Consider the following 23,560-nt stretch of genomic DNA (forward strand, 5'->3'; position numbering starts at 1 on the left):
AATAAAGCCGACAAAAAAAATTTACCCAAATACGTGATTTTGGCCATATGCGAAATCGTTTTAAACGTTTTAAAAGGCAACGTAGCATTTGTAACACAAAAGGCAGGGCCGCGGCTATTAACGGGCCGATCAAACCCCCCTTCTGAATGAGTTTACGCTTGCGCCCAAACGGATAACTTTTGTCAGCCAGATGTCTTAAACAGCGTCGCATTTTCTTAAACTGTTTATACTGAGAGTCAGTCAGCGGGACGTTGCCTTTTAAAACGTTTAAAACGATTTCGCATATGGCCAAAATCACGTATTTGGGTAAATTTTTTTTGTCGGCTTTATTTTTTCTCTTGGCGTTTATCCAAGCGCTTAGAAAAGGGAGAGCTTTTCTTAAACGGGCTGACGTCATTTTTAAAAAAAAATCTATGTTTTAGGTACGTACACCACAGATTCTTGTCCGGGTAACAGCCCGCTCCGCAACCTAAATCTTTCTGGCGTTTCGGCTTTAAGATCCACAATTAAATAACCGAAAGGTTTACTCGTAGCGTCCTGGAACGATTCCAGGAAATATTTCGATTGTCCGGGATACATTTGTTTAGCCAAAATTGAAATGTGTAACTTGTCTCTAGGATTTTTAAAAAGTATCAGGTAGGAGGCGTTTAAACTAAGGGTGCGAGAATTCTTTCCTCTATAAAATAGATTCTGCGTCAAATATATCACGCTAAGATTATTGTGGTGAGAATATCTCGTGAAAGCCCTTTCTAATTCTACCGACTGACTCATAACGTCCATCATATCGCCCAGAACGATCAGAGGACCCCCTCCCCCTCCTCCTCCTCCTCCTTCTCCTGATCGTCCTCCTTGTAGTTCAGCGTCGTGCAGGCTGCTCGGTGCTCCTTGAACGAAAACCACGTCGGGCATAAGCTCCAGTAGTTCGTCGTAACTTTTTTGCCAGTTTTCATAAAACCACATGATTTTGCCAGGCTTCCCGTTGAGAGTTTTGGAAGAACATTCCAAAAGTCTTTGCACAAAGCACGTCTTCCCCGAACGGCTCGGTCCGGCCAAAATACATGTAAACGGCAACTTTAATCTGACGTCAAAATCCATAAGGCACCGTGGTAAAGTCGGGTCTCAGTATTCTCTTGTTATAAATTAATGAAAATTTTTTCAGAGCTCTGACGTTCTGCAGAGCCAAGCGTTTTTTGTTTCTTTGAATTAAAAGGGTCTCGGTCAGCAGAGTGTCGGATCGCCCCGTGCTAACGTGCTGCTCCACCAGCCGTTTAAAGGAATCAAAATGAAGAATTTTAGAAGTCTCCGGATTAACTGTAAACCCCTTGACCTTCAGAGAAACTTGCCCGCCGGCTGTGACGAAACAATAGCTTTTGGGTCCTGTAGACACAAATTCCTTGATATAATCTCCATCCGTTAGCTGATTCGACAGATCACCGAGATAAAACCCCGTGGGAGGAGTGTATTCCCCCGGTTTCGCCGTGAACATGACAGAATCCGTATCAAAATATAACACCCGCTTTTGTAATTTTTCTAGCACATCGTACAGTTTTAATCGTCCGTAAGCCGCCGTGAAAACGGCTACAAATACATTAGAAACCACGGGTTTTTGCAAATAATCCTTTTCGTACTGCCACTGGACCAAAGCAACGTCGTCGTTAATAAAAGTAAAATAAGAAATGCGTTTATGTTTGCAAAACATCAGTTCTAAAAAGTCACGAGGCTCCGTTATTAATTCCGTGTTCATCCGATCCGTTCTCTGTCCAAATTTCCCCCAGAGAGCGTTCAGAAACAGTTTGCTAATACTCCTCTGAGCGGGGTTAAATCCGATTTTTGACACATCCAGTTGGACACCTTCGTGTCGCTTAAACTTAAACAAATAGTCATTTTTCTCAGCGTCGGTGTTCACGCCCGGGGGGAAACCGCTGGCTTCCACTTTGTTTTTCAAATGTAAATCGATGTATCCTGCGAACAAATCGCAGGAGTTTTGCTCAAAGTGCCAAACCTCGTACACTTTCCCGATCGTGTAGCCGTGGTTTAAACTCCTTTTGATCTCCTCCGTGCAATAAACACCCGTTATGGCTCTCTCTTCTTCCGAATGTCGACACGCGTCCCCGGCCTCCTCCTCCGCGCAGGTTCTACAAAGGGTGAAAACTAATTTGTTTAGTTTATCACATCTAAAAGGCAACACGGGGTGGAAAAGATTTCTTGGGGGGTAGATTTTGACTCTGGCGATGCCAAAGTACTCTCTGATGTCTTTAAAATCGGTCACAATCACCGTCGGGTGTCCAATGGGGTAGGTCATACGCTTGTTGCAGTAAGGATATAAACTCGTAAAGTCCAAGTAATGGATTTTTTCGTCCGGGGCGGTTTTGTGCAGCAAACGGATGGCGTTGGTCCGTCCGCCGTACAGAGCGTCTCTCGGGTTCATTTTCTCCGGAAAATCACAGCTTTTCAAAAACTGTCTTTAGCTCCCCTTTATCCGCTTTCAGCTTAATCCACGTATGTTCCCACATGATCCTAACGTTATATCCCAAGGATTTCAGATATTCCAACCGTTCCGTGGTGCGTTGATAAAGTTCACGTTGTAACTCACCGGTCAGAGGGTTTTCGGCGTTAGGGTCCGAACATTTCGGACACCCGTGAAACACGCAGCCCAGAAATTCAAACACGGTGTTGGTCCGTTCGCAAAACCCGTCCACAAAAATAGATCCGACTTTCTTTTCCCTCACGTTCAGCGCATGTTGGATAAAAACGTTCTCCTTGAACTTGACAAACTCTAACCACTGTATACTGCAATTTGAAAAACTTTTGTTTTTTTTCATAAAATAACGCGGCCCCGTTAAGGCCAGACACCTATCCGGCAAAATGTTTGTTCTGTACAGGCTTAGCGCGGCGCTGGCTATGGTGACGTGTTGAAACGGGTCCACGTTGGCCATGGACAGCACTCGTTCTCTGAATATCATGCAGGCTTTTCTTAAAATAACCACATCATTCTTACAATATTGGTACAGCTCCTTTTTTAAATTAAACACACCGTTTTTTACAGAATCGTACCAGTTTATAAATTCAGTCTGCTCCGTAGGAGCCATTTGTGAATATCCGTACATATCAGGTTTCGGGTAACGTCCAACATAACACAAATTATCTTTTGTGTGAAAATAATGAGGAAAATAACCCTTTTTCTCATTTTCAAAACCAAAACTTTTGGGTAAATCAGCCAGTTTTGTTTGGAAGAAGCTCAGGCTGTCTATGTAACGTTGTTTGAAAAAAATATCGGTCATGCATAAGATTTTATTTCCTTGAGTAATGAGATGCGGTACTATTTTGTTCTTTGTTAGGTAATTTAGCATAAAATACGAATCATAACCGCTGCTGTTGTGAGCGATAAATGTATACTTTTTGTATCTGTTTTTTCTAAAACGTTTAAAAAACTTTGCTATGCAGTCGTGACCCGTGGCGCACCAATGTCGACCTTCGTACGTGACGGTGTGTATATGTATCGCCGCGTGCTCGTTTTGTTCCGTAAAACGGGACTCTATGTCAAAAAATACATATTTCTGTGTTTGCGGCCTCGGCAAAGTGGGTCTGATAAAACATTGGTGTTTAGAGGGATCCTCTTTCTCGGCTAAAGGCGACTTGCAAATGTTACACGTGGTCCGGGGACACTTGTGGTGTTTGGTCGTCACCATGTATGAGCGATTACAGTTTTCACACCATTTAACTTTCTCACAATAACCCATTCGTTTGTGGTGTGAAAAACAATCCTGTGACCTGCAGAATCTAAGACACTCCGCGCACCTCAAAACGTTCTCGGTTTTTAAACAAACCCTCTGACACACGTTACACATAAAATCGCAGCGGTGCGTGTATTTACTGTGCGAATACGGCTTGTGACAGGCTTTGCACACATGTTTAACACCGAGAAAACCTTTTAAATTTAAAATACCATAATAATGATTGTTTAGCAAAAGAAGGTAATAGGTCTTCTCGTGCGGCTGTTCATGCGTTTGGAAAGTCTGAAACGAACCACCGTTGTTTACTCTGTAAAGAATCACAATTTTGACGTTTAAAAACTGTTCGAATAAAGTCACGTCGTTAAATGAAACTAAATGTTCCGGTGAAATATTTAACCGATTTAAAAGTAATAGAGCTTCCTTTTGACATTCGCTTTGGGTCAAACCCGGTTTCATCACACCCGTCAAACTACACGCGAAGCAGGAATTTTGGTAAGCGTTTAAAAATATAACTAAATGCCTACTTTTTTTTGTAAGTATTTCCGATGACAAAATACTGTTTATCATTCTGGAATAACCTATTCCGCCTCGAAAGTTTCTCACTATCTGAACGTTCAGTGGGAGTGATTTGTCGCTTAACAGTTTTTTATTTGATTGAACAACCGATTCTACGTAATTCAGAAAACGTTCAGCGTTCAGCTCCTCTGCGTTAGTTTGAAATATCACGGGCGAGAAAAGGCTTTCACCTTTCAAACTTATTTGTATAATGTCATCCCCCTGTGAAACCTGTCTGGCTTTTTGTAACAAACGATCTACTCGATTGTGTAGAGCCTGCGTGAACTGAATTAAATTCAAACCTGTACCTAGATCCGATAAATTTATTTGATAATTGTATTCACTGTGATTAAACATGGGTCTGTGTCTCTCCCTCACCCCATCCCCCTCCCCGCTTGTGGAGGGCCTGCTGATCGAAAGGTCTTCTGCGTGAATTTCAGGGTCTGCCGCCTGACACCTCCGTTCACACCCCGTCGAAGCGCTCCCATTTGCTCCATCGTTAACGTGTGACGCGTGTCCTTCGCTCTGCGGTGGTAACTCCCCCAAAGTCGATGCGTTGATATGCTGCATAAAAACATCCTGATTCGCTCCATCGTCAGCGTCTGAGGTAAAATCCGATAAATCCCATTCGTTCTGCGACGGTAATCCATCCTCAGCTTCGGTCAATATTCCTGTATCGTTTTGCTGAGCGACACTCATTCTATTGAATGAAGTCGCAGCGAAAAGTTCTGTCCACTAAAGTTTCAAGTTCAAACAAATCGACCGGATCTTCGACGTTTAGAAAGTTTACACCTCCGTTTGTCGCAACATGGTCAAATTCGTCGTTCTGTATCCTGTCATCAAAAAAAGATACAGCGTTGTCGTTAAATAAAACAGATCTCATCGTTGATGTCAAATTAGCAGAAACTCTCGACTCATCAACTCGCTCCTCGTAATCGGAGACCGGGCTGTAATCTGCGATCGACGGTCCGTCACCTGTGTTGGCACCGACTTTCGGCGTGTTGCAAACACGGTCGCCGGGTCGTGGCTGACAAACCCCCGGAATCTCTTCCTCCTCCTCCTCCTCCTCCTCCTCCTCCTCCTGGTCCGGTCGCGGCGGCAAGCGGACCGTGGCGGTGATACAGTTGACACAGTTGGTGACGTTGCAAACGATCACGCTGGGTCTTTCTTGAACCGCCGCCGAGTTTGTCGCATCTTTTTCAGGGGTGATACAAATAACTTCATCCACCGCCCCCGCTCTGAGTGATTCGTCTGAACCTGTGCCGCTGAAAGATCGCCACACGATCACGCTGGGTCTTTCCTGAACGACAGCTGAGTTTGGCGCGTCCTTTTCTGGGGTGTTGCGAACAACACCATCCTCCGCTGTGGATGATTCGTCAGAATCTGTGAGAACCATCGTACTTCTCGCAGATTCGGTGTCAGACTCGTACTCGGAGTCGGTCGATAAGTTTATCACCTCAGCTTCACCCCCAGCAGGGGTATTGTAATTGCTCGCAAACTGGTCCATAATGAGTAACTTTTACAACTATTATGGCTCTCGGCCAGTTTTTATAGTATTGTGAGGAGAAAAACACCACGACACCTGTTCAATTATTAGTCACGCTTAGCAGAACGGGGGCCCCCCACTTGCTGCTGTCACTCAAAAACACAACAACAACAACTACGTCATACCATTACATCCTGGGAATCTTTTTTTCCAAAACACATCTTTTTTTCCAAAACACATCCTGGGAATCTTTTGAAAATTATTCCCACGCATCATACCGGGCAAACCTCGGGTAGTTATCAAAAAGCATTCACACACACACACACACACACACACACACACACACCATACCCGACCCAACCACCCCATCCCACCCCACCCCACCACACCCCACCGACGGTAAGTCCTCGCATCTTTTTTTTTTTTCATCCTTACTCTTTATTTTTCACACCCCTTTAAACTTTTACACAAAATTCACATGATGTTTTTCATTAACACTTCTCAAGAGGGGAAAATTTGCTCACGCTTGCCACCCCTCCCAACACGCACCCTGGGGAAAATTGAACATTTTATCACCGGAAAAAAAAAATTCTTTACAACCTACAATAGTTGTTCACAGTTTTTACACACATCACCTCCTGGGAAAATTAGTTGCAATTTTGACATGTGACGTCATATAACTGATGTTTACATTTTTATACACATCAACCCCCTGGGAAAATACTTTACATATTTCACATGTGACGTCACGCATAACACATAAATCATTTTGACATTTACCGGGGTTAATAACTACTCACATTTCACTAAAAGTACAATTGTATGCGGTTCAAATGACTTGGTTTTCTTCTTTGGTTTTCTAAATGAAAATATGTCAACACATAATCTACAGAGAAAATACTCTTAAATATACTTAAATATGGCATTTTTCTGCATATTTTAGTGCACAGTTTCTATTTATTTGCTTAAAATAAAATGTGCCATAACTTTTACACAGATCACAATTAATGTTTTATTTTTTCCCCAAAATGTTAAATTTAGCAAATAAACTATAAAAATATTATATATATGTATGTATGTATGTATAGGCTGCGATGCGATTATAACACAATTATCGATGCATCTTTTTTTTTCTATACAGGATTTCTTTTTTCTTACTATCTGAGGACTTGTTACTTTTAAAGCAAAGTATTTGTAATGATCTATAATTAATTTACTTCCAATATCTTTTATTAATAAATCAAATGGAAGTGATGAGGCAAGAGAACTGGAAGACTCTCATTCAGTGCTCTTGTTTGGAGCACATGAGACGCTGCTGCCACTCATCTGTGATAAAATGCGCAGTTATGGTGACATAAGATCCAGTGGTGATGGATGTCCATGCAGCAGATGTTACAGCCGTCCCGCCAGTTTTCTTCAGTGATTTTATAACTTCGGTTTTGGTCTCGTTGTACAGAATGGGGGGGGATCGCTGTGTCAGTAAAATATCTTCGAGACGGGACGTGCAACATAGCGAGAAAGCCCTGGTGGAACGGGCAAATTCGAACAATAAGTTGGTGAATGAGAAGCGACTTCAGCCTCATAAATCAGTCGAAAGTTGAGAGACATTTTACAAGAAACTGTTCTACTTCTGAGGAAAAGTTTCCTGCCAGAGACGGGAGGAAAGCGGCTAATTATCACACACTGAGACATACTGGACATTAAATGTTGTGGCTCCCAAGGTGGTTTGATTTTTGTTGAAAGGACAAAATGGCTCTTTTTATCATTTGTGTTGTGACTCCTGACCTAACTTGGCTTTAATGCAGAGGCTGCCGGTCGGATTTCTCGCTCAACCAGTAGTGTTTTTGTTATGTGCCGTCACAGACTATCTGGGTGCTACACTTACGCACTTCCAAGTTCTGCCCTTTGCGTTCTGTCAACGTTACGTAATAAATTAAAATTTTGAAAATCGATTTTTGGCATTTGTGAATCGATTCAGAATCGTTCATGTCCGCATCGTGATGCATCTAAGAATCGATTTTTCCCCCACCCCTAATAAACATATACATATATATGTATATACACTACAAAGTAAATTGTGCATTAAAATGTGCAGAACTGATTTCTCTAAAGAGCATGTGTTCATTTATTTTCACTTCAAAAATCAATAAAACTTGGAATGGGACCGGGGTGCACAAAGTTTTGCTAACAACTGTACATAATCATGAATGCCTTCTGAAGACTCTCTATATGGAAAGATAAATCAACAATCAGGATAATCAGATAAATATACTGACATCCATATAGACAGAAAGGCTGACAGTCATGGTGACAGAGGCTGTGTTTGAAATAACCCAAACCACAATGCTGCGCACTGCTTGAGCCCAAACCTAGTAATCAGTATAAATTTAAAGTTGGTCTCAGCCAAACAATCCGCTCAGCACCAGCTTTTCAGGCTCGCATGCAGAGTCACACGGTTTATTCAGTCAAACCAGCTTATATTACCAACTACGAATGTAATGAAAATGAAACTCACAAACAGGCGAAAACAGGTGTCCCTGGTGTAAAAGTAGTAATCCTATGTGAGCGAGGAGACCAGAGACTCTGGCTGTGTTCAAAATGACATACTACTATACTACATACTGCATACTGCACTAGTATATACTGTACACTGTACACTACTCTTCATAGTAGTATTTCTTTACCTTCACTCCTGTTTCCTCAGCTTTACAATCACTGCTTAGAAGCCATTGCTAGCCGCTTTAGCGCAAACAGCTGAACACAGTGTGTCTGAAAATGACACAGGGTCACCACACAGAACAATCCACAGCTGAATTTTTTAAGTTTATTTGTGGCTTTGGGGATGAGTAGAAAACAATGTCCTGCCATCTGTCATTGTATGGGTGTCTTTTAAAAGTCACAGAGGCTCATATCTTGACCAAAATACAAACGTACACACTGAAAAGCAAATAGCAACAGTTTCTAAGCAGTGATTGGAGGGCTGAGGAAAATGGACTAGGTTTTAAGATCAGTCTGATTGGCTCAATTCCTGATGCTGGCAGGCTAGCCACGCCCCTTCCCTGTAGTACAGCACATGACTTGTGTCGTACACTGGATACTGGACAGTACACTATTGCTGAGGAGTAACATGCAGTGTACAGTAAACAGTGTGCTATTTCAAACACAGCCATGGTCATGAAGGCCTACTGAACAGAAGACTATCCACTTTATTTTTGATGTGACCACTGTGTTTCGAGATTATGGCTGAAAGGTCTGGTTAGGAAACATTAGAGCTGTTTCACCAGAGTCAAAGAAAATCTGCTTACTTTTTAAAGGTATTGTTTTGTCCCATTAATGTAGCTGAGGAGTTTCTTTGACATCGTGCATTTAAGCAGCAACATGTAGAAAAAGATCCATTACACTGATTTGATATTGCTTAAAGTACTGCATAGTGGAAAGGAATATAGTTGTGCCTTTATAACATTTTAAAGTGGATTGTATTTTGTACATATATATTTAACTATAAAAATGCACATCCTCATGCACTGTTATTCAGTAAAGAGGTAAAGAGATGTGAAAACAATGTAATAGAGGTTCTGTTTTTCATTTTGACACATATTCTGCACGTCACTATGGAACAGTAACGTAATTTGTGCATTGCATTTCACGTTTTTCCACTGTAGTGATTTCTTTTCAGCTTGGTATGAGCTCCTCTCCACAGTCCAGACCTGTAAGGAGTCATAATCTGCTGTTATATAACTGATAGTGACTTATACACTCTCTCCCAACATTACAGATAATCAGACAGTCATAACTACCAGTGTGTGAATCAGTTCAGCTCAGTCTTTGTCCCTCTCCACCTTAAGGAATCACACAAAGTCACTCAGTGAACTACATGTATTTTAAGCTCTTGAACAGAAGAGTCATCGTGTTTACACTGTTACCCCGCTAAGCTAACTCACTTTAACTTCCTGTAGGGAGTCACAAACAGCCGTTAGGTCCGCGGTTCACAAGAGAACCGCCTAAATTTACCCACAGGAACGGTTTCTCACCATCTACACACACAGATATGTTCAATATGTTGAACTAATACGACAGTCAATCAACAGAGCAAAGACAGAAGACAAGTAACTCACATCTGTAAACGCGTTAGTCGGCAGTAAAGACCTGTTTATCACACTGAAGGGTAGTGATGGAGAGTCGATTCCAAGAGAATCGATTCTTTGATTCCCCCACGCCTGGAAGTCGGGATCGCCTCTTTGCCAGGGACTCTAAGAGTCGAAATGCTTGGAGTCGACTCCTCGTGTTTTTTCACCGTAACTCGCTCGAGGGACGTTTTCGATTCGTCCTGCACCGCAGCTTTTTTCTCCGGGGTTATAAAGGTTACAAACAACGAGCAGAATCGATTCACGGAGCAAAAACCGAAAAATAAAACACAGAACGCTGTGGAAAAAAGGGTGAAGCTGAGATTTGATCCTTACTTGTTTGCGTCTTATTCAAATTTCCGTTCCACCTTAAATGGCGCTGCAGTTACACCAGAACAGCTGCATCACGGACATGAACAGCGGATACGAATCTAACTTCAGCCTCGTAAAAGAGGGACAGGAGAACATCCACCTGGCTCCTTTTAGAAGAATCCAGACTACAGTAATGATTTTCTCACTGCATCACTCTGAGTTTCCCCCTCAGCCTTATTATGCGAAATAAGCTTCATTTTCATTATATCACTATAATCTGAACCTCATTAAATGTTTAGGATGGTTTAATCTCTGCTGCATCCCTTCATCACCGGCTCAGGTGCTTTCCTGGTTACAATTAGCAGAGTCGGAGTTGACTCTAGAGAACATTACTGAAGCGATGGAACCAGAGAGGATATGTGAGGCCGAGAGGGAGGGGGGACTCATTCCAACCCTTAACAGAGACCCTCCACCCATAGACCTTCCTACAGAGACCCTCCACCCATAGACCTTCTTACAGAGACCCTCCCCAATAGACCCTCCTCCAGAGACCCCCTTCCAGGGGAGACAGCAATCCCTGGAGTAAAAGTAGTAATGTTGTGTGAGCGAGGAGACCAGAGACTCTGGCTGTGTTCAGAAATGACATACTACTATACTACATACTGCATACTGCACTAGTATATACTGTACACTGCACGCTACTCTTCATAATAATATTCCCTGATCTTAGCTCCTGTTTCCTCAGCTCTCCAATCTCTGCTTTGCAGCCACTGCTAGCTGCCTTTCAGCTCTTTTCAGGTGGATATATTTGGAGGGTGTTGTTTTCTGTCCATCTCCAAAGCCACAAATGAGTGTGTGTTAAACCTGTTTGATTTCCAGACACGACTGTTTGTCTCTTCTGAGACTTCAAAGACTAAGAGTTCTAATAAAAATAATATCTAGAAAGCCTCATATTTCAAAAGTGATCATGTCTAGAGACATTAGAGAAAAATGATAACTATGTAAGTAAAAAGTGAAAGTTTGCTAATTAACTTTAAGTTGGCTTGACAAAAATAATAATGTTTCAAAAGTTGAAGTAGATTTAAATTACAGAAGATGAACATTTTTGTTGCAGGAATCAATAACAAACAATGGAACTGATGGTTATTAGTGGCTCCTGTACCAATTACATTATATGTGTTAATTGATGGAGAACATTAGATGTATTTCATTATATGCATTCTACTTGAAATGGATTTGACTCTTTCTGAAAACGAATTTAGTTGTAATAAACATATTTGACTGTAATTTACTTGTAATAAATTTATCTTGTCATATTCAGGATAACTCATGAGCCTAAGTCACCTACCAGTCGAGGGGAACCCCTGGGACTCTCTAGAGTCCTACTGATTTCTGGGAACTATAAAATATATGTTTGTAATATTTTTAGTTCAGTACAGAGATGCTGAATACAGGAGAAAATCAAGCTGCTTCAGATCTGAAAACATCCACAGGTGTTTCTGTCCATCCTTCCACTGTGAGAAGACGACTCAGCGCTATGGGTCTGAAAGGATGTGTAGCTGTTCAAGAAGAACCTCACTGAGAAAAGGAGACGGACACATCAAACAAAGAAGCGGAACGATGGACTGACCACCCCAGAGTCCAGACCTCAACACCACTGAATGTGTTTGATTACTTCAGAAAATGATCAACCAGCTTCTAAGACTGAACTTTGGAGGTGTGTCTGCAGATTCTTTGAGGAACTGAAAGTGAGTCTCCTGAAAAGAATGGAAGCTGGAATAAAGGGAAAGAGTGTGTGGAAGCGTAAGGAAAGTGTTTCTATTAAGTTGAACAGTGAATGAGTGTAAATGATGATCATATAGAAAACAGACCTGATCTGAGATTCTGAGGTGTTTAAAACCCAGGTATTTGATAAAACACCATATGTGTGTAAAAGTGCAGTCAGTGGAAAATCACTGACGTTTCAGACACCAAAAAGCTTAAACAGCAAACTGATACACTTTCATCATCAGAAGAGGCTTTAATTTATACTAATCCATAATCCATTTGGCTTTACTGTGAACCTCTTCAAAGCCATTTAAAATGTAAATTTTATTTTAAACTATGTTATAAAAATGTCATAACTATGTTATGTTAATCTATTATATTACTATTAAGTCACTAAAACTTCAACTGTTCCAAGTCCGACACTGGAGTAAAATCACCTTTATTGAAGAAATAGAAATACAAATGATACATTTTTGTAAATATATTAGACAGATCATCTCGTTCCACAGTGTTATGTAGATAAGTAAAATGCATGCATAAAATTTTACTGTTTTACTGTACAAACACTGCATAAATGTACTGTATATAAAATTCAACAGTCTTCACATGATCAGCTTCAGGGTTTGGAGGATGTTTAGAGTTTTGATGCTGTAGATGCTTTTTTCTGGTCCAGTGCTTTCATGTGACTTTTGACCCAATCCAGGGAATGATCCACACAGAAGCTCTTTCCAGTATCCATCTCAAAGCTGTGACAAAGGAAAAAGTGACAAAACTCCATTAATACAGCAGATCAACACTAAACAAAGCTGGTAAACATGGACAGTGTGTATATGTGGCCTAATTGACATAGTTAGTAATAATTCCACATGGAAAATTGATTCTAAATCATTGCACTACAATACAAAATCAGCCTTTAATGTCGTCTCTGTGATGATGATTTTGGGTTTATCAGGTTTCCTGGTTAATTACAGATCAGTTCAGTTCATTCAGTCAGTTCAACATGTTGATTGTGGAGACTCTCCTGATCATGTGATACTCACACAACAGCTCTTATGGGGCAGTCGCTGCTGGTCCACCTGTGGGATTCAATGCGCGCCAAGGGAATCTTCCGCAACTTAGTCAGCTTAGTACAGCAATCTTCAATGTCAATGCCTTCAATTCCTTGAGAGGAGTCAACATGTATCAACATGAGTTTCAGGCCTACAGTGCATTACAGCATCACAGAAGGAGATTCCAGCACTTTTAACAGATGACCGTTAGGCTTAAAGGGGAATTCCATCAATTTTTAAAAAAGATTCTGTATAATGAATTTATTAAGAGACCAAATAAACCATTCAGAGTGGTTTGGTGTGAAATGCTCTGTTCTACAGAAATTTCTGAGAATTGTTCACAGTGGTGGTGATAGGAACCAGATGTCCACCTTTAAAGGCTCCCTCACAGAAAGTTATTACAAGAAATGGTTGCAAACACGCTGCCTGATGACTACAACACTGTTTTATGATACTTCTGAGATGGAGTTTGACATTTTATAAAGTACATGTGTGACAGGTACATGCAGGACATTGTGAGGCAAAATATGTCGTTCAGATTTACCACAGTTTTACCATCATCAATATAAAAGCTGAGAAGACGTTTAGATTCACCGGTGGTTTTGGATAGTAAATAAAATGGCTATGTTTGTGTTGTGGTGTTACAAGTCCTGGTTCCTATCACCACCACTGTAAAGAAACCGGAGTCTCTACAATGATCCAAATCACTCTGTATGACTTTATGCAGAATTTGTGAAAAATCAGTGGAATTCCTCTTTCAAGTATGTTTCAGAAATGCATGTTCTCTGTTTGAATGGTTATCAATTAATTATTAAGGTTAAAGCCAGTAACCAACAGGGCTACACAGTATATACTGTTTTTTGTTATCCCAAAATTAGTTTAGACATTCAATATGCAAATAAGCCCCAAACTTATTTCTGTGGATGTTTTAAAGGTTCTCATGTAATCCAGCTGTAGAAAATTAAATTTGTTTGGCTCAAAACAATGCAGGCCAATTATCACCATCAAATTACTGGTTGTCAGTTTTTTTTGTTTTTTGTTTTTTTTTTATTATAAGGCATACGGACAAAATTATATAATAGCAGTACTAGCATTTTCTCCATATTGTGCAGTCATTGTAGCCAGAACTGGACAGAGTTTCTGATACTCACCACTGCAGACCTGCTGGAGAGAGCAGAGCAGCAGCACCATCAGCAGAGCAGACAGAGTCCTCATTCTAGCAGAAGAGATTTCACCCAGAGAGATGGAGCTGAGGAGAGGAGAGAGAAGTCCAGTGCAGGATGAGTGACCTGCACCTCCTCATTTATACAGTGTGGAAGCAGAATCACCTCATGGCTGAAATCCCCTAATGAATTAATGTTTAGTGCATTTCTCAGTAGCTCTGCCAGCGTAACGTCCTTCCTCTTCTCTAATACAAACACTACTTCTGTGTGGAAGAACAACCTCAGCTATTTTCAGACTTTGCTGAGAATCTGCCCCAAGAGACAGACCTGCACAGAGTAGACACTCTTCCTAAAAGTCTTATGCAAAGGTTTATGTTATTTGTTTTGTTGAATTTCTTTGAAAAATAAGTTAACACATCCTTCAGAGTGAACACACTCAAATGTGGCATCTTCAGGCAAAAATTAGTGCACAATTTCTATTTATTTGCGAAGTTTAATATATTGGAAAACAAAATAAAATATGCCTTAAAACTTTTGCACAGTTCACATTTTATGTTTATTTTCTCCCAATATGTTCAATTCAGCAAATAAACAATAACTGTGCATTAAAGAGGGTGCGTTAACTTATTTTCACATCATTTGACCAAGTGTGCAGCCTTTTGCATCAGATTGTTTACAGTGCCATCAGCTGAGCTTGAATCACTTTACAGAAATTTACAAAATAAATACAAAATAAAGACAAAAAAGAACATCCTGGATAAAAACAATGACAGACACAGATAGATCAAACTAAAACCAACATGCAGCACTAAAGAGATCCATTTTAAAGACCTTTAAATGTAAATAAAATGTTCTATAAAAAGAGAAAGTGTCTCATTGATCGGCTGTGAAACAGAATCACAGAACAGAATACTATAGAATTAGGAAATCGTCTCTGCAGTGAACTTTCACTACCTCAGCCTTCTGCTGAATGAAAACACTCGCCTCTCCACAAAACTACTTTCTTAGAAAGCAGTGAAATAAAAACAAGCTGATGTCAGTGTTTACTGCAGTCACTCTTTCTTATAAGCGTGAGAGATTATGTTCAGAAGCTCTACAGAGATCTGAGCGTGCTCAGTCTGCAGCGTGAGAGAAAGAGCTTCTCTGTCAGTGTGTACAATGGGAATGTTTAAGATCTGCAGTATGTTATACTCGAGTATCTGGAGTTCAGCACTTCATCTGATATAACACACCCGATTAAGCCAGTCAGTCATTCCTAAAGCCTCAGTGAGTTGAGTTCAGTGTGTTAAAGGGCCCACATCAAGATAAAACTAACCACAATGATGTAGTAGCTGCACCAATCAGCCACAACATTTAAACCACCTCCTTGTTTCTACACTCTGTCCATTTTATCAGCTCCACTGACCATATAGTTTCACTTTGTAGTTCTACAGTTACAGACTGTGGTCCATCTGTTTCTCTGCATACTTTGTTACCTTGTTCTTCAGTGGTCAGGACCCCCATGGACCCCCACAGAGCGGGCACTATTTGGTTGGTGGATCATTCTCAGCACTGCAGTAACACTGACGTGGTGGTGTGTTAGGGTGTGTTGCGCTGGTGCAAGTGGATCAGCCACAGCAGTGCTGCTGGAGCAGTGATTCACAAATTTTATGGGTGTTATGTATGTTATGTACAAATTAAAAAAAAAAAAAAGATAATTGCAAAGTTTGTATAGCTGGTTAATGAGCTCTGGTTGAAAAATCAGTTTTTAACTGCAAGTGGTCATTTTTGTAAAGTAAGCGTGATGCACATCCGAGGGCAGAGCTAAAGTGGGGGAGCGCACGTTAAAAACAATATTGAACAGTGATCCTGATCTCACTCCTTATGCTCCATGGAACCTGCATGTTCATCCACATTTCCATTCCACACGTTCAAACCCCTTAAAATCCCAGGCTCTTTACATACTAAGCCTTATTGTTCAGTAACTACAGGGACTTTAGGGCAAACGGTCTAAGATGCTTAAGGTCGCTATCATCCTTTATCTTTATCATCAGTGTGAAAACTTAAGACACTTTCTATCGTCAGTAGATTCACAGAGTATCTCAATTTCTCCTGTTAACAGAAAATGTGTTTTAATCACTCTTGTCAGTCCACTCTGTCCATTTTAAACCTCTTTAAAATGCGCTTTTATTAAAGTGGACACTGCAGAAGTGCATTTTAACAGTGTAATATTCAGTAAAATGATTTGTATATGTAAAACGTGTATAAGATGTGTATAAGATGCAGAGAAAGAGTGCAGTCTAAAGAAAAAAGTACTACTCGACAGTGGCCAATCAGTTACATCACCAGACAAGACTTTTTGACTGCATTATGAATGTGGCCTCTTGGCTAATCTCTTCACAACCATCTGCAATCTAGCTTTTCCTTTCAACTATCATTCTTAAGTCACTAAAACAGAAATAAGGCTTTTTGAGAAATGGAAAATGACATAATGCAAAGCTGCATGTGTAATGGATATAGTTCCTCAGTATATATACTTCCTCAGTAAGTATATTTCACAGTAATATGTACATGTGTGCAGTGAGCACATACATACATACATACAGTGCCTTGTAAAAGTATTCAACCCCCTTAAAAGTCATCAAATTTGTCTGGATTACAAATGACACTTACACAGATTGTTCCAGCTAGGAATTTTATGACAAACTGATATGCTCTTAAAGTCAAAAATCATCATTTCTCAGCAGATCTTTAAACAAAAATTAAAAACTGAAAAATGCTACTTGCATAAGTATTCAACCCCTTCACTCTAGTACTTGTTTGAACTTGCAATAACAGCTTTAAGTCTGTTGAAGTACGTTTCTATCAGCTTTGCAAACTGGTAGATTTTCACCATTGCTGCAGGATGTTTAGGTTGGTTGGATGATGCTTGTAGACTGCAATTTTCAAATAGTGCCAAAGATTCACAATTGGACTGGACTTGGCTGTTTATGTAAATATATATATATATATATATATATATATATATATATATATATATATATATATATATTTTATTTCTGGGCCAACATTCCTTGGCCACACCACCACCCCCCCTTTTCCAGGGGACATAAATCACTTCGCTATTAATGTCACAACTCATCATTTATTAATGATCATATAGATATAAGGTGATGTGGCACCACAACCACCCCACACCCCTCCAAACACCACCTCCCTACCCTCTCACCCACCCCCTGCTTTGAGTGAAACAAAGAACCGAAATAACAGAGACAAAACAGAAGAAGTAAAGAGAAAGGATGAAATAATAATAATAATAATGATAATAATAATAATGACTTGGCTGTTATAGATCATTCAACCCTCTGTTGTTCAACCACTCCTATGTTGCTTTGGCCTTATACTTGGGATCAAAGTCCTGCTGAAAGGTAAAATTTCTCCCAAGCTTTAGTTCTCCAGCAGACTGAAGCAGGTTGAACTTAGAAGCAGGTGAACTTTTCTGGAAAGAGGTTATTTTTAAAGTGTTTTACAGAGCGAATGTATTAGGCCTTCATCTTTCACAGTGGTGATAATTAAACATGTAAATACAGCACTGTCATTTCTTCATACTTTGCAGTGATTGTAGTTGGACAGATTGATGGATACTCATCAGGCCAGCTGGACAGAGCAGAACAGCATCACCGTCAACAGAGCAGCACCTCATTCTAGCAGAACCCAGAGAGACGGAGCTGGAGAGAGGAGGGAGCAGTCCAGTGCTGGAAGAGTGGAAAAGTGAAATCCCCGTCGCTTCTCATTATCGGACATATTCCAAGGTACGTTCTGTTCCTGAAGTCTTCAGTTCCTCTTCTCTCCTCACTGCCTCTCTGATCACTTCTGCATAAACAAACTCAGCTACTGTTAGACATGCTGAGAATCTGCCCCAAGAAACAGAAAGTATTCGATTCTGTGAAGTAAGTAAATATGTGTTTTTCACAAACCAGACAGATAGATGGAGAACTACACACTTAAAAATGAGGATTCTTTAAGGGTTCTTTAGCAAACAAATCGTTCTTTATAGAACCATGAACACTCAAAGAACCCTTTGCATGATTACAGTGTTCCTTGCATGGTGAAATGGTTCTTCAGATTGGTGGAGAATGTGCTGTAGATGGTTCTATATAGAATCTTTTTGAAAATAGTTCTATATAGCACTAAAAAAGGGTTCTTCTTTTGTGTCAAACCTGACATCATAACAACAGCAGAACACTTTTTGGTGCTATCCAGAACCCTTTTCAAATGGTATATATATATAGAACCATCTACAGCACATTTTCCACCAATCTGAAGAACGATTTCACCATGCAAAGAACTCTGTAATCAAGAAAAGGGTTCTCTGAGTGTTCATGGTTCTATATAGAACCTTTTTTTTTACTACAGAACCCTTAAAGAATCATCTTTTTAAGAGTGTAGACAGCTAGATAGACAGACAGACAGACAAACAGAGGTTCTGCATTGTAATTTAGTCCATGTCAAACTAGTGGTTTTAGTCTCTCTAAAGAGTTTTAGTTTAAATACATTTCAGAACAGCTGAACATTCGCATATATTTTGATATTGTTTATTTATTTGTTTTGACAATTATCTGAAAAAATAAAAAGAAAAACACTGTGGAACAAAGCTACACCTGATGCAGTCCATAAGCCGGACTGAGACAGGATCAGCACTGAGCCTCCTCCTCCTCCTCTCAGCTCAAGCCTGCAGATACTGTAATGCCACTGCCCATAAAATACGTGCTTCTCATTCGTAGTTACCCGGTGCTGAATTTAAGGCAACACCATCTGTATCTGTGATTTGGACGTGAGTCTCATGGGTGCAAATGATGTGAAGCCTAAAAACAAACTGTGCAACAACAGTTGGCCTGCAGTCTCTAAGCACTGCAGAGCTGTAAGCAATGGGTTTCTAATAAAGTGGCCAGTGAGTGTAAATGTATGAAGGTCAAAGTTAAATTTCATCAGCTCATCAGACTGAAACTGTCCAAACTGAAACACTTTTACACATGTTCAGTTCGCTGAAGTGGGCCTGTCGGAAATGTGGCTGAGAAAACACCAGACAGGCTGAGAGTGTAAATACTCAGAGTTGAGAAGGAAGCAGTGAGAGCAGAATGAGGAAGTGCAACTCTTTTTCATATTACAAAGAAATGCCTGCGTTCATTTTCCTGCAGTGGAGCGGCGCACAGGAGCTTTCACGTCTGTAAGAGTGAAGAAGCTCTCTTGTCTTCTGATATCATACTCTTTATCTCCCTATGGCCATAACTTTCAGTCAGTTTGTGTTGCCTTACGCTCAGCATTGAGTATCAAGGGCAGATGTGTAAGCAGCTTTTCTCTTAAAACAGTATGTTAATTCACTTCAGTGATAAAGTTCTTTTATCTATATATCTAAGCAGTTCCACATATTCCCTCAACTCCAACCACTGACCTGGGCCTTCATTCAGTACCACCTGTCCACTGAAAAAAACATGTGGCTTTGAATTTACAATGTACATTCCACATGAATTAAACATGTATATTTACAAACACTTTTTGCTGTGTATGCTTACTGGCCATTTTATCAGAAACATCTACCTTACAGGTCAGTCCAGTGTGGCTCAGGTTTTCATTCCAATCCAGAAGGAGCACACTTGATTCCAGCTGTTTATTCAGTCAGCTTCACTCTTCAGACAGCTGTTCGGGTGCTCCTGCTTTGTTGGAATGAAAAACTCCAGCCATGCTGGCCCGTTGTGGATAAAAATGGATGGGTGCACTTTGTAGATGAGCAGTCAGCCCTTCTGTCTCTGCACAGTTTATTAGCCCCCTGCAGCTGAGGAAGTCCACCAAACAAAATTATCCAGCCCAAAGCAGCTCTGTGGTCAGAAACATACCACATATGAAGGAGTAGTGGGTGGCTAACACAAACTGTGTGAATGGAAAACATGAACTGTATCACTAACTGTACACCTACACAGTGCACTGAGACAGCTGAGATAACTGTGTGTAACATATATAAATAAACTGTGCTTTTCCCCTTTATTTCAGTTCCGTTCGGCTTATTTGTCAACATATAGCAGCTTCTTTTTTACCTGAGTCTGATAAAGCTGATTAATATGTTTATGAAATTGTTTAAAATGAAATTTGAACACTGTCTATCAATCTGTTTGTCTGTTCATTCATCTGTCTATCCATCTATCTATCTATCTATCTATCTATCTATCTATCTATCTATCTATCTGTCTGTCTGTCTGTCAATCTGTCTGTCTGTCTATCTATCTATCTATCTATCTATCTATCTGTATATATCTCTGTTTCTGTCTGTTTATATGTCTGTCTGACTGTCTATATGTCTATCTGACTGTCTGTCTGTGTATCTATCTATCTATCTATCTGTCTGTCTGTCAGTCTGTCTGTCTGTTTGTCTGTTTGTCTGTCTGTCTATCTCATTTACATTTACAGCTCTCAGCAGACACTTGGGGCAGATTCTTAGCAGTCTGAAAATAGCTGACACTGTTCACCCGCACGGAAGTGAAGGGAGAAGAGGAAGGACGCGTTTCTGTGAGAGAACATACTGAGAAAAGTGATGAACATCAGAGCTGTAGGGGGTTTCGGCGTGCACAGTATAAATGACGAGTGCTGGTCACTCAGCCAGCACTGGACTCCTCTCTCTTTCCCTCAGCTGCATTTCTCTCTCCCTCTCTCTGTCTGAGAAACCTTCTGCTAGAATGAGGGTCCTGTCTGCTGTGCTGTTGCTGCTGCTCTGCTCTCTCCAGCTGGTCTACAGTGGTGAGTATAAGAACCTCTGTTCAGTTCTGGCTCATGCATTTACAGTGTGTATAAGTGCTGCAATCTTTTTCTGTTGTGCTGTGAGTCTGAAACTCTGTATGTTGGCTCCTGTCAGGTACCAGTAGCACTGACAACAACAGTGACTGCTGTATTAAGCTCAGTATGATAAAGATCCCCCTGCGACGTATTAAATCCTACTGGTGGACCAACAGCGACTGCCCCAAAAAAGCTGTTGTGTAAGTATAACTTGCTCTGAATAGCCTCAACAAGCCTGCTGAATAACTTTAGACAGAATTCAATGTTCAGAATATTTCACTAGTTAACTATGTAGTTTGATAGGCTCACAATCAGCACTGAGTTATTTCTGACATTAGTAATATCAGCTTTTACATGAGCATGTGAGGGAAAATAACTTACAATATAACAGGACATCTGCAATGTTAATGACGTCCAAACATTTAAATTAGACATAATTTTGTTTACTCTAAATATCTGCCAAGCTGTATTAAGTGAATACAAATAGTCAATATTTTGGCAGCCAACAGTCAACACTGCCACATAAATTCAAACTTTCGACTCTGAATATTAATAAGCATTTTATACTTGAAGTAGGATAATATATTACAGTTAGATCTGGGCCACAGAATACAGCTAAATGCTTCTTTCAGTACAGGAATCATATATCCTGAGATTATTTCTCAGCTTACAGTGTTTTTGATGTTAAATATAATATGTGGGTGTTTCTGTGATCAGTTTTTCTCTTTATTTGTTGTGTCTTGCACTAACAGTGTTACTGTGCCTTTGTTTTTGTCTCAGCTTTCAGACAGTTAAGGCCAAGTTCTGCGTAGATCCAACAGCCTCTTGGGTCGCTGATCACCTTAAAACACTGGACAAACGGCAAAATTCATCCACTGCAGCACCAAACTGAACATCCTCAAAACCCTGAAGCTGACCTCATTGACCACATGAGAACATTACAGTAGCATGTACAGTAGAATATTTATATTTGTGCACATTGTACATATGTATATTTCACAGTGAAATAAATAAACTAATATATTTACAATATATTTTTCAATAAAGGTTTTTAATAAAGTCCTTGTTTCACTTGATGTTTTAGTGACATGGTATGTGCAAATAATGTTGTGAAAGAAAAAGAAAGCAAAGTGGAAAGATGTTCACCTTATATTTAACACTTTTTACAATGACCACGTTCCATACATCCGAGCCCAAACCCTTAGTGAGTGATCTGAGCACTACATTAAAACATCTAATCACTCTGTCGATGGTTTTAATCATTTCTCTCTTGTTGCAAATGCATGTAACAGTGAAACTCAGCCAGCTGGGCTGTTTCAATGAAATACAGTGGTAATGCTTTTCAATGCTGTTTCATAGTTAATAGGTAACTATTCAGGAACTAAGCAGAGGCGAATGAGTAAGGCTGCATTAACACTTAAGTCACTTATATTAACTTCTATTAGTATAATACGTGGTAACTCATTACTAATGAAGGTGTTATTGTGTTCTTTATTAGCAGTAGATTATGATCAGGAACAGTTTTATGAAGTGAAACACATTTCATTCAAAATAACACTCAAGACCTGAGACCGTATTTGCATCTAAAAAGTTTTGTTGCTTATTGGCTTTGCTCACATTAGCACTCAGAATATACGCAGCAGCTTTAAATTTAATAAAGAAATCTCTTGCTTGTTCTTCTACAACCAGACAGTGAAGCAAACATTGGAAAAGAGCACCGTGTGCCTCTACATTAGAGCTGTAGTGCTGGAGTCCGAATGAAACAGTCCCTTCTCTGGATAAGGGGTCTCATAGTACCGGCCCGCTGGTCTGCCATGTACCTGATTCATTCATCACACAGCAGTGAACACATGTTTTTTGAGTGCTGTGAATGAACAGCAGTTCGTTCTGAGTTCTCAGTGGATGAGTTTGATCATTTGTTCATATTCTGATATGCTGTATCTACCACTGTGGGATGACTACCAAATTTGCAGAATCTGACTCCCCTTTGCACATGCATTATACATATGGTCACTACAGATCACACTCACAATTTTCATCGTTTCTGTGTGTAAATAATGGTTAATTTTCAAATATTCTTCCCAGCAAACAGCAAAACAGGACCCAAAGCCAAACAAAGAGTCTCACAGTGATAGTTTAGTTAAAGACTTTGGTTGTTGGTGCAGCACTAGGGGGTTGAATGCCTTTCTTTCACAATGATAAGTGTTATGAGAATCTAAACAGTCTAATTCTCAATCCTGGAGCAACATACTTGCTATAGCCAAGGTCACCTCTGACGACATGTTGTTGCAGTTTCACTCATCATTACTGGACAATGTGACTTTCTCTTCTCTTTTAATGTGATTTTGGAGAAAACATATTGAAACAATTTACACTAACTTATCTCTAATTACACTGTTAGAAATAAAGGTACTGTGCAGCTACATTATCATTCCTTAGGGTACAAACAGCGTAAATGTACCCTCAAAGGTACAACAGTGGTTTTAAGGTCTGATTGTGAACCTTAAATAAGTTTTTCCAGGTGAAAAGTTCGTATTTGTACCTTTTCATAACTGAATGTTTTAAA

General features: G+C 40.0%; 3 protein-coding genes across 7 annotated transcripts in view; 1 reads left to right on the top strand and 2 right to left on the bottom strand.

Annotated features, from left to right (window-relative positions):
* Nucleotides 1-10,473, bottom strand: part of LOC118806649 (regakine-1-like) — a 63,048-nt gene extending 52,575 nt beyond the window's left edge. The window contains exons 1-4 of one of the 5 annotated variants that reach the window (XR_005007136.1): nt 9,891-10,229; nt 9,717-9,809; nt 9,573-9,614; nt 9,233-9,482 (exon numbers count right to left, since the gene is read on the bottom strand). The gene's annotated coding sequence lies outside the window, so the exon portion shown is untranslated. The other 4 variants (XR_005007132.1, XR_005007131.1, XR_005007134.1 and 1 more) reach the window with 4 other exon arrangements.
* Nucleotides 10,474-12,400: 1,927 nt separating this feature from the next.
* Nucleotides 12,401-14,311, bottom strand: LOC118806373 (C-C motif chemokine 13-like). The gene is made up of 3 exons (XM_036567787.1): nt 14,179-14,311; nt 13,019-13,139; nt 12,401-12,724 (listed from the first exon to the last, which is right to left on the bottom strand). The coding sequence occupies exons 1-3, from the start codon at nt 14,240-14,242 to the stop codon at nt 12,613-12,615; spliced, it is 297 nt and encodes a 98-aa protein (XP_036423680.1). The 5' UTR covers nt 14,243-14,311; the 3' UTR covers nt 12,401-12,612.
* A 6,469-nt stretch (nt 14,312-20,780) lies between these two features.
* On the top strand, nt 20,781-22,004 carry LOC118806374 (C-C motif chemokine 13-like). The gene is made up of 3 exons (XM_036567788.1): nt 20,781-20,958; nt 21,074-21,194; nt 21,775-22,004. The coding sequence occupies exons 1-3, from the start codon at nt 20,799-20,801 to the stop codon at nt 21,884-21,886; spliced, it is 393 nt and encodes a 130-aa protein (XP_036423681.1). The 5' UTR covers nt 20,781-20,798; the 3' UTR covers nt 21,887-22,004.
* The last annotated feature ends 1,556 nt before the right edge of the window (nt 22,005-23,560 follow it).

Source organism: Colossoma macropomum, unplaced genomic scaffold (genome assembly GCF_904425465.1).
Source record: "Colossoma macropomum unplaced genomic scaffold, Colossoma_macropomum, whole genome shotgun sequence".
Classification (NCBI taxonomy): domain Eukaryota; kingdom Metazoa; phylum Chordata; class Actinopteri; order Characiformes; family Serrasalmidae; genus Colossoma; species Colossoma macropomum.

Coding starts and splice junctions, on each gene's coding strand:
- LOC118806374 (XM_036567788.1), top strand. CDS start 20,799: ATGACGAGTGCTGGTCACTCAGCCAGCACTGGACTCCTCTCTCTTTCC. Junction 20,959..21,073: donor TCTCCAGCTGGTCTACAGTG/GTGAGTATAAGA, acceptor GGCTCCTGTCAG/GTACCAGTAGCACTGACAAC. Junction 21,195..21,774: donor TGCCCCAAAAAAGCTGTTGT/GTAAGTATAACT, acceptor TTTTTGTCTCAG/CTTTCAGACAGTTAAGGCCA.
- LOC118806373 (XM_036567787.1), bottom strand. CDS start 14,242: ATGAGGACTCTGTCTGCTCTGCTGATGGTGCTGCTGCTCTGCTCTCTC. Junction 13,140..14,178: donor TCTCCAGCAGGTCTGCAGTG/GTGAGTATCAGA, acceptor ACTCCTCTCAAG/GAATTGAAGGCATTGACATT. Junction 12,725..13,018: donor TGCCCCATAAGAGCTGTTGT/GTGAGTATCACA, acceptor CCTTTGTCACAG/CTTTGAGATGGATACTGGAA.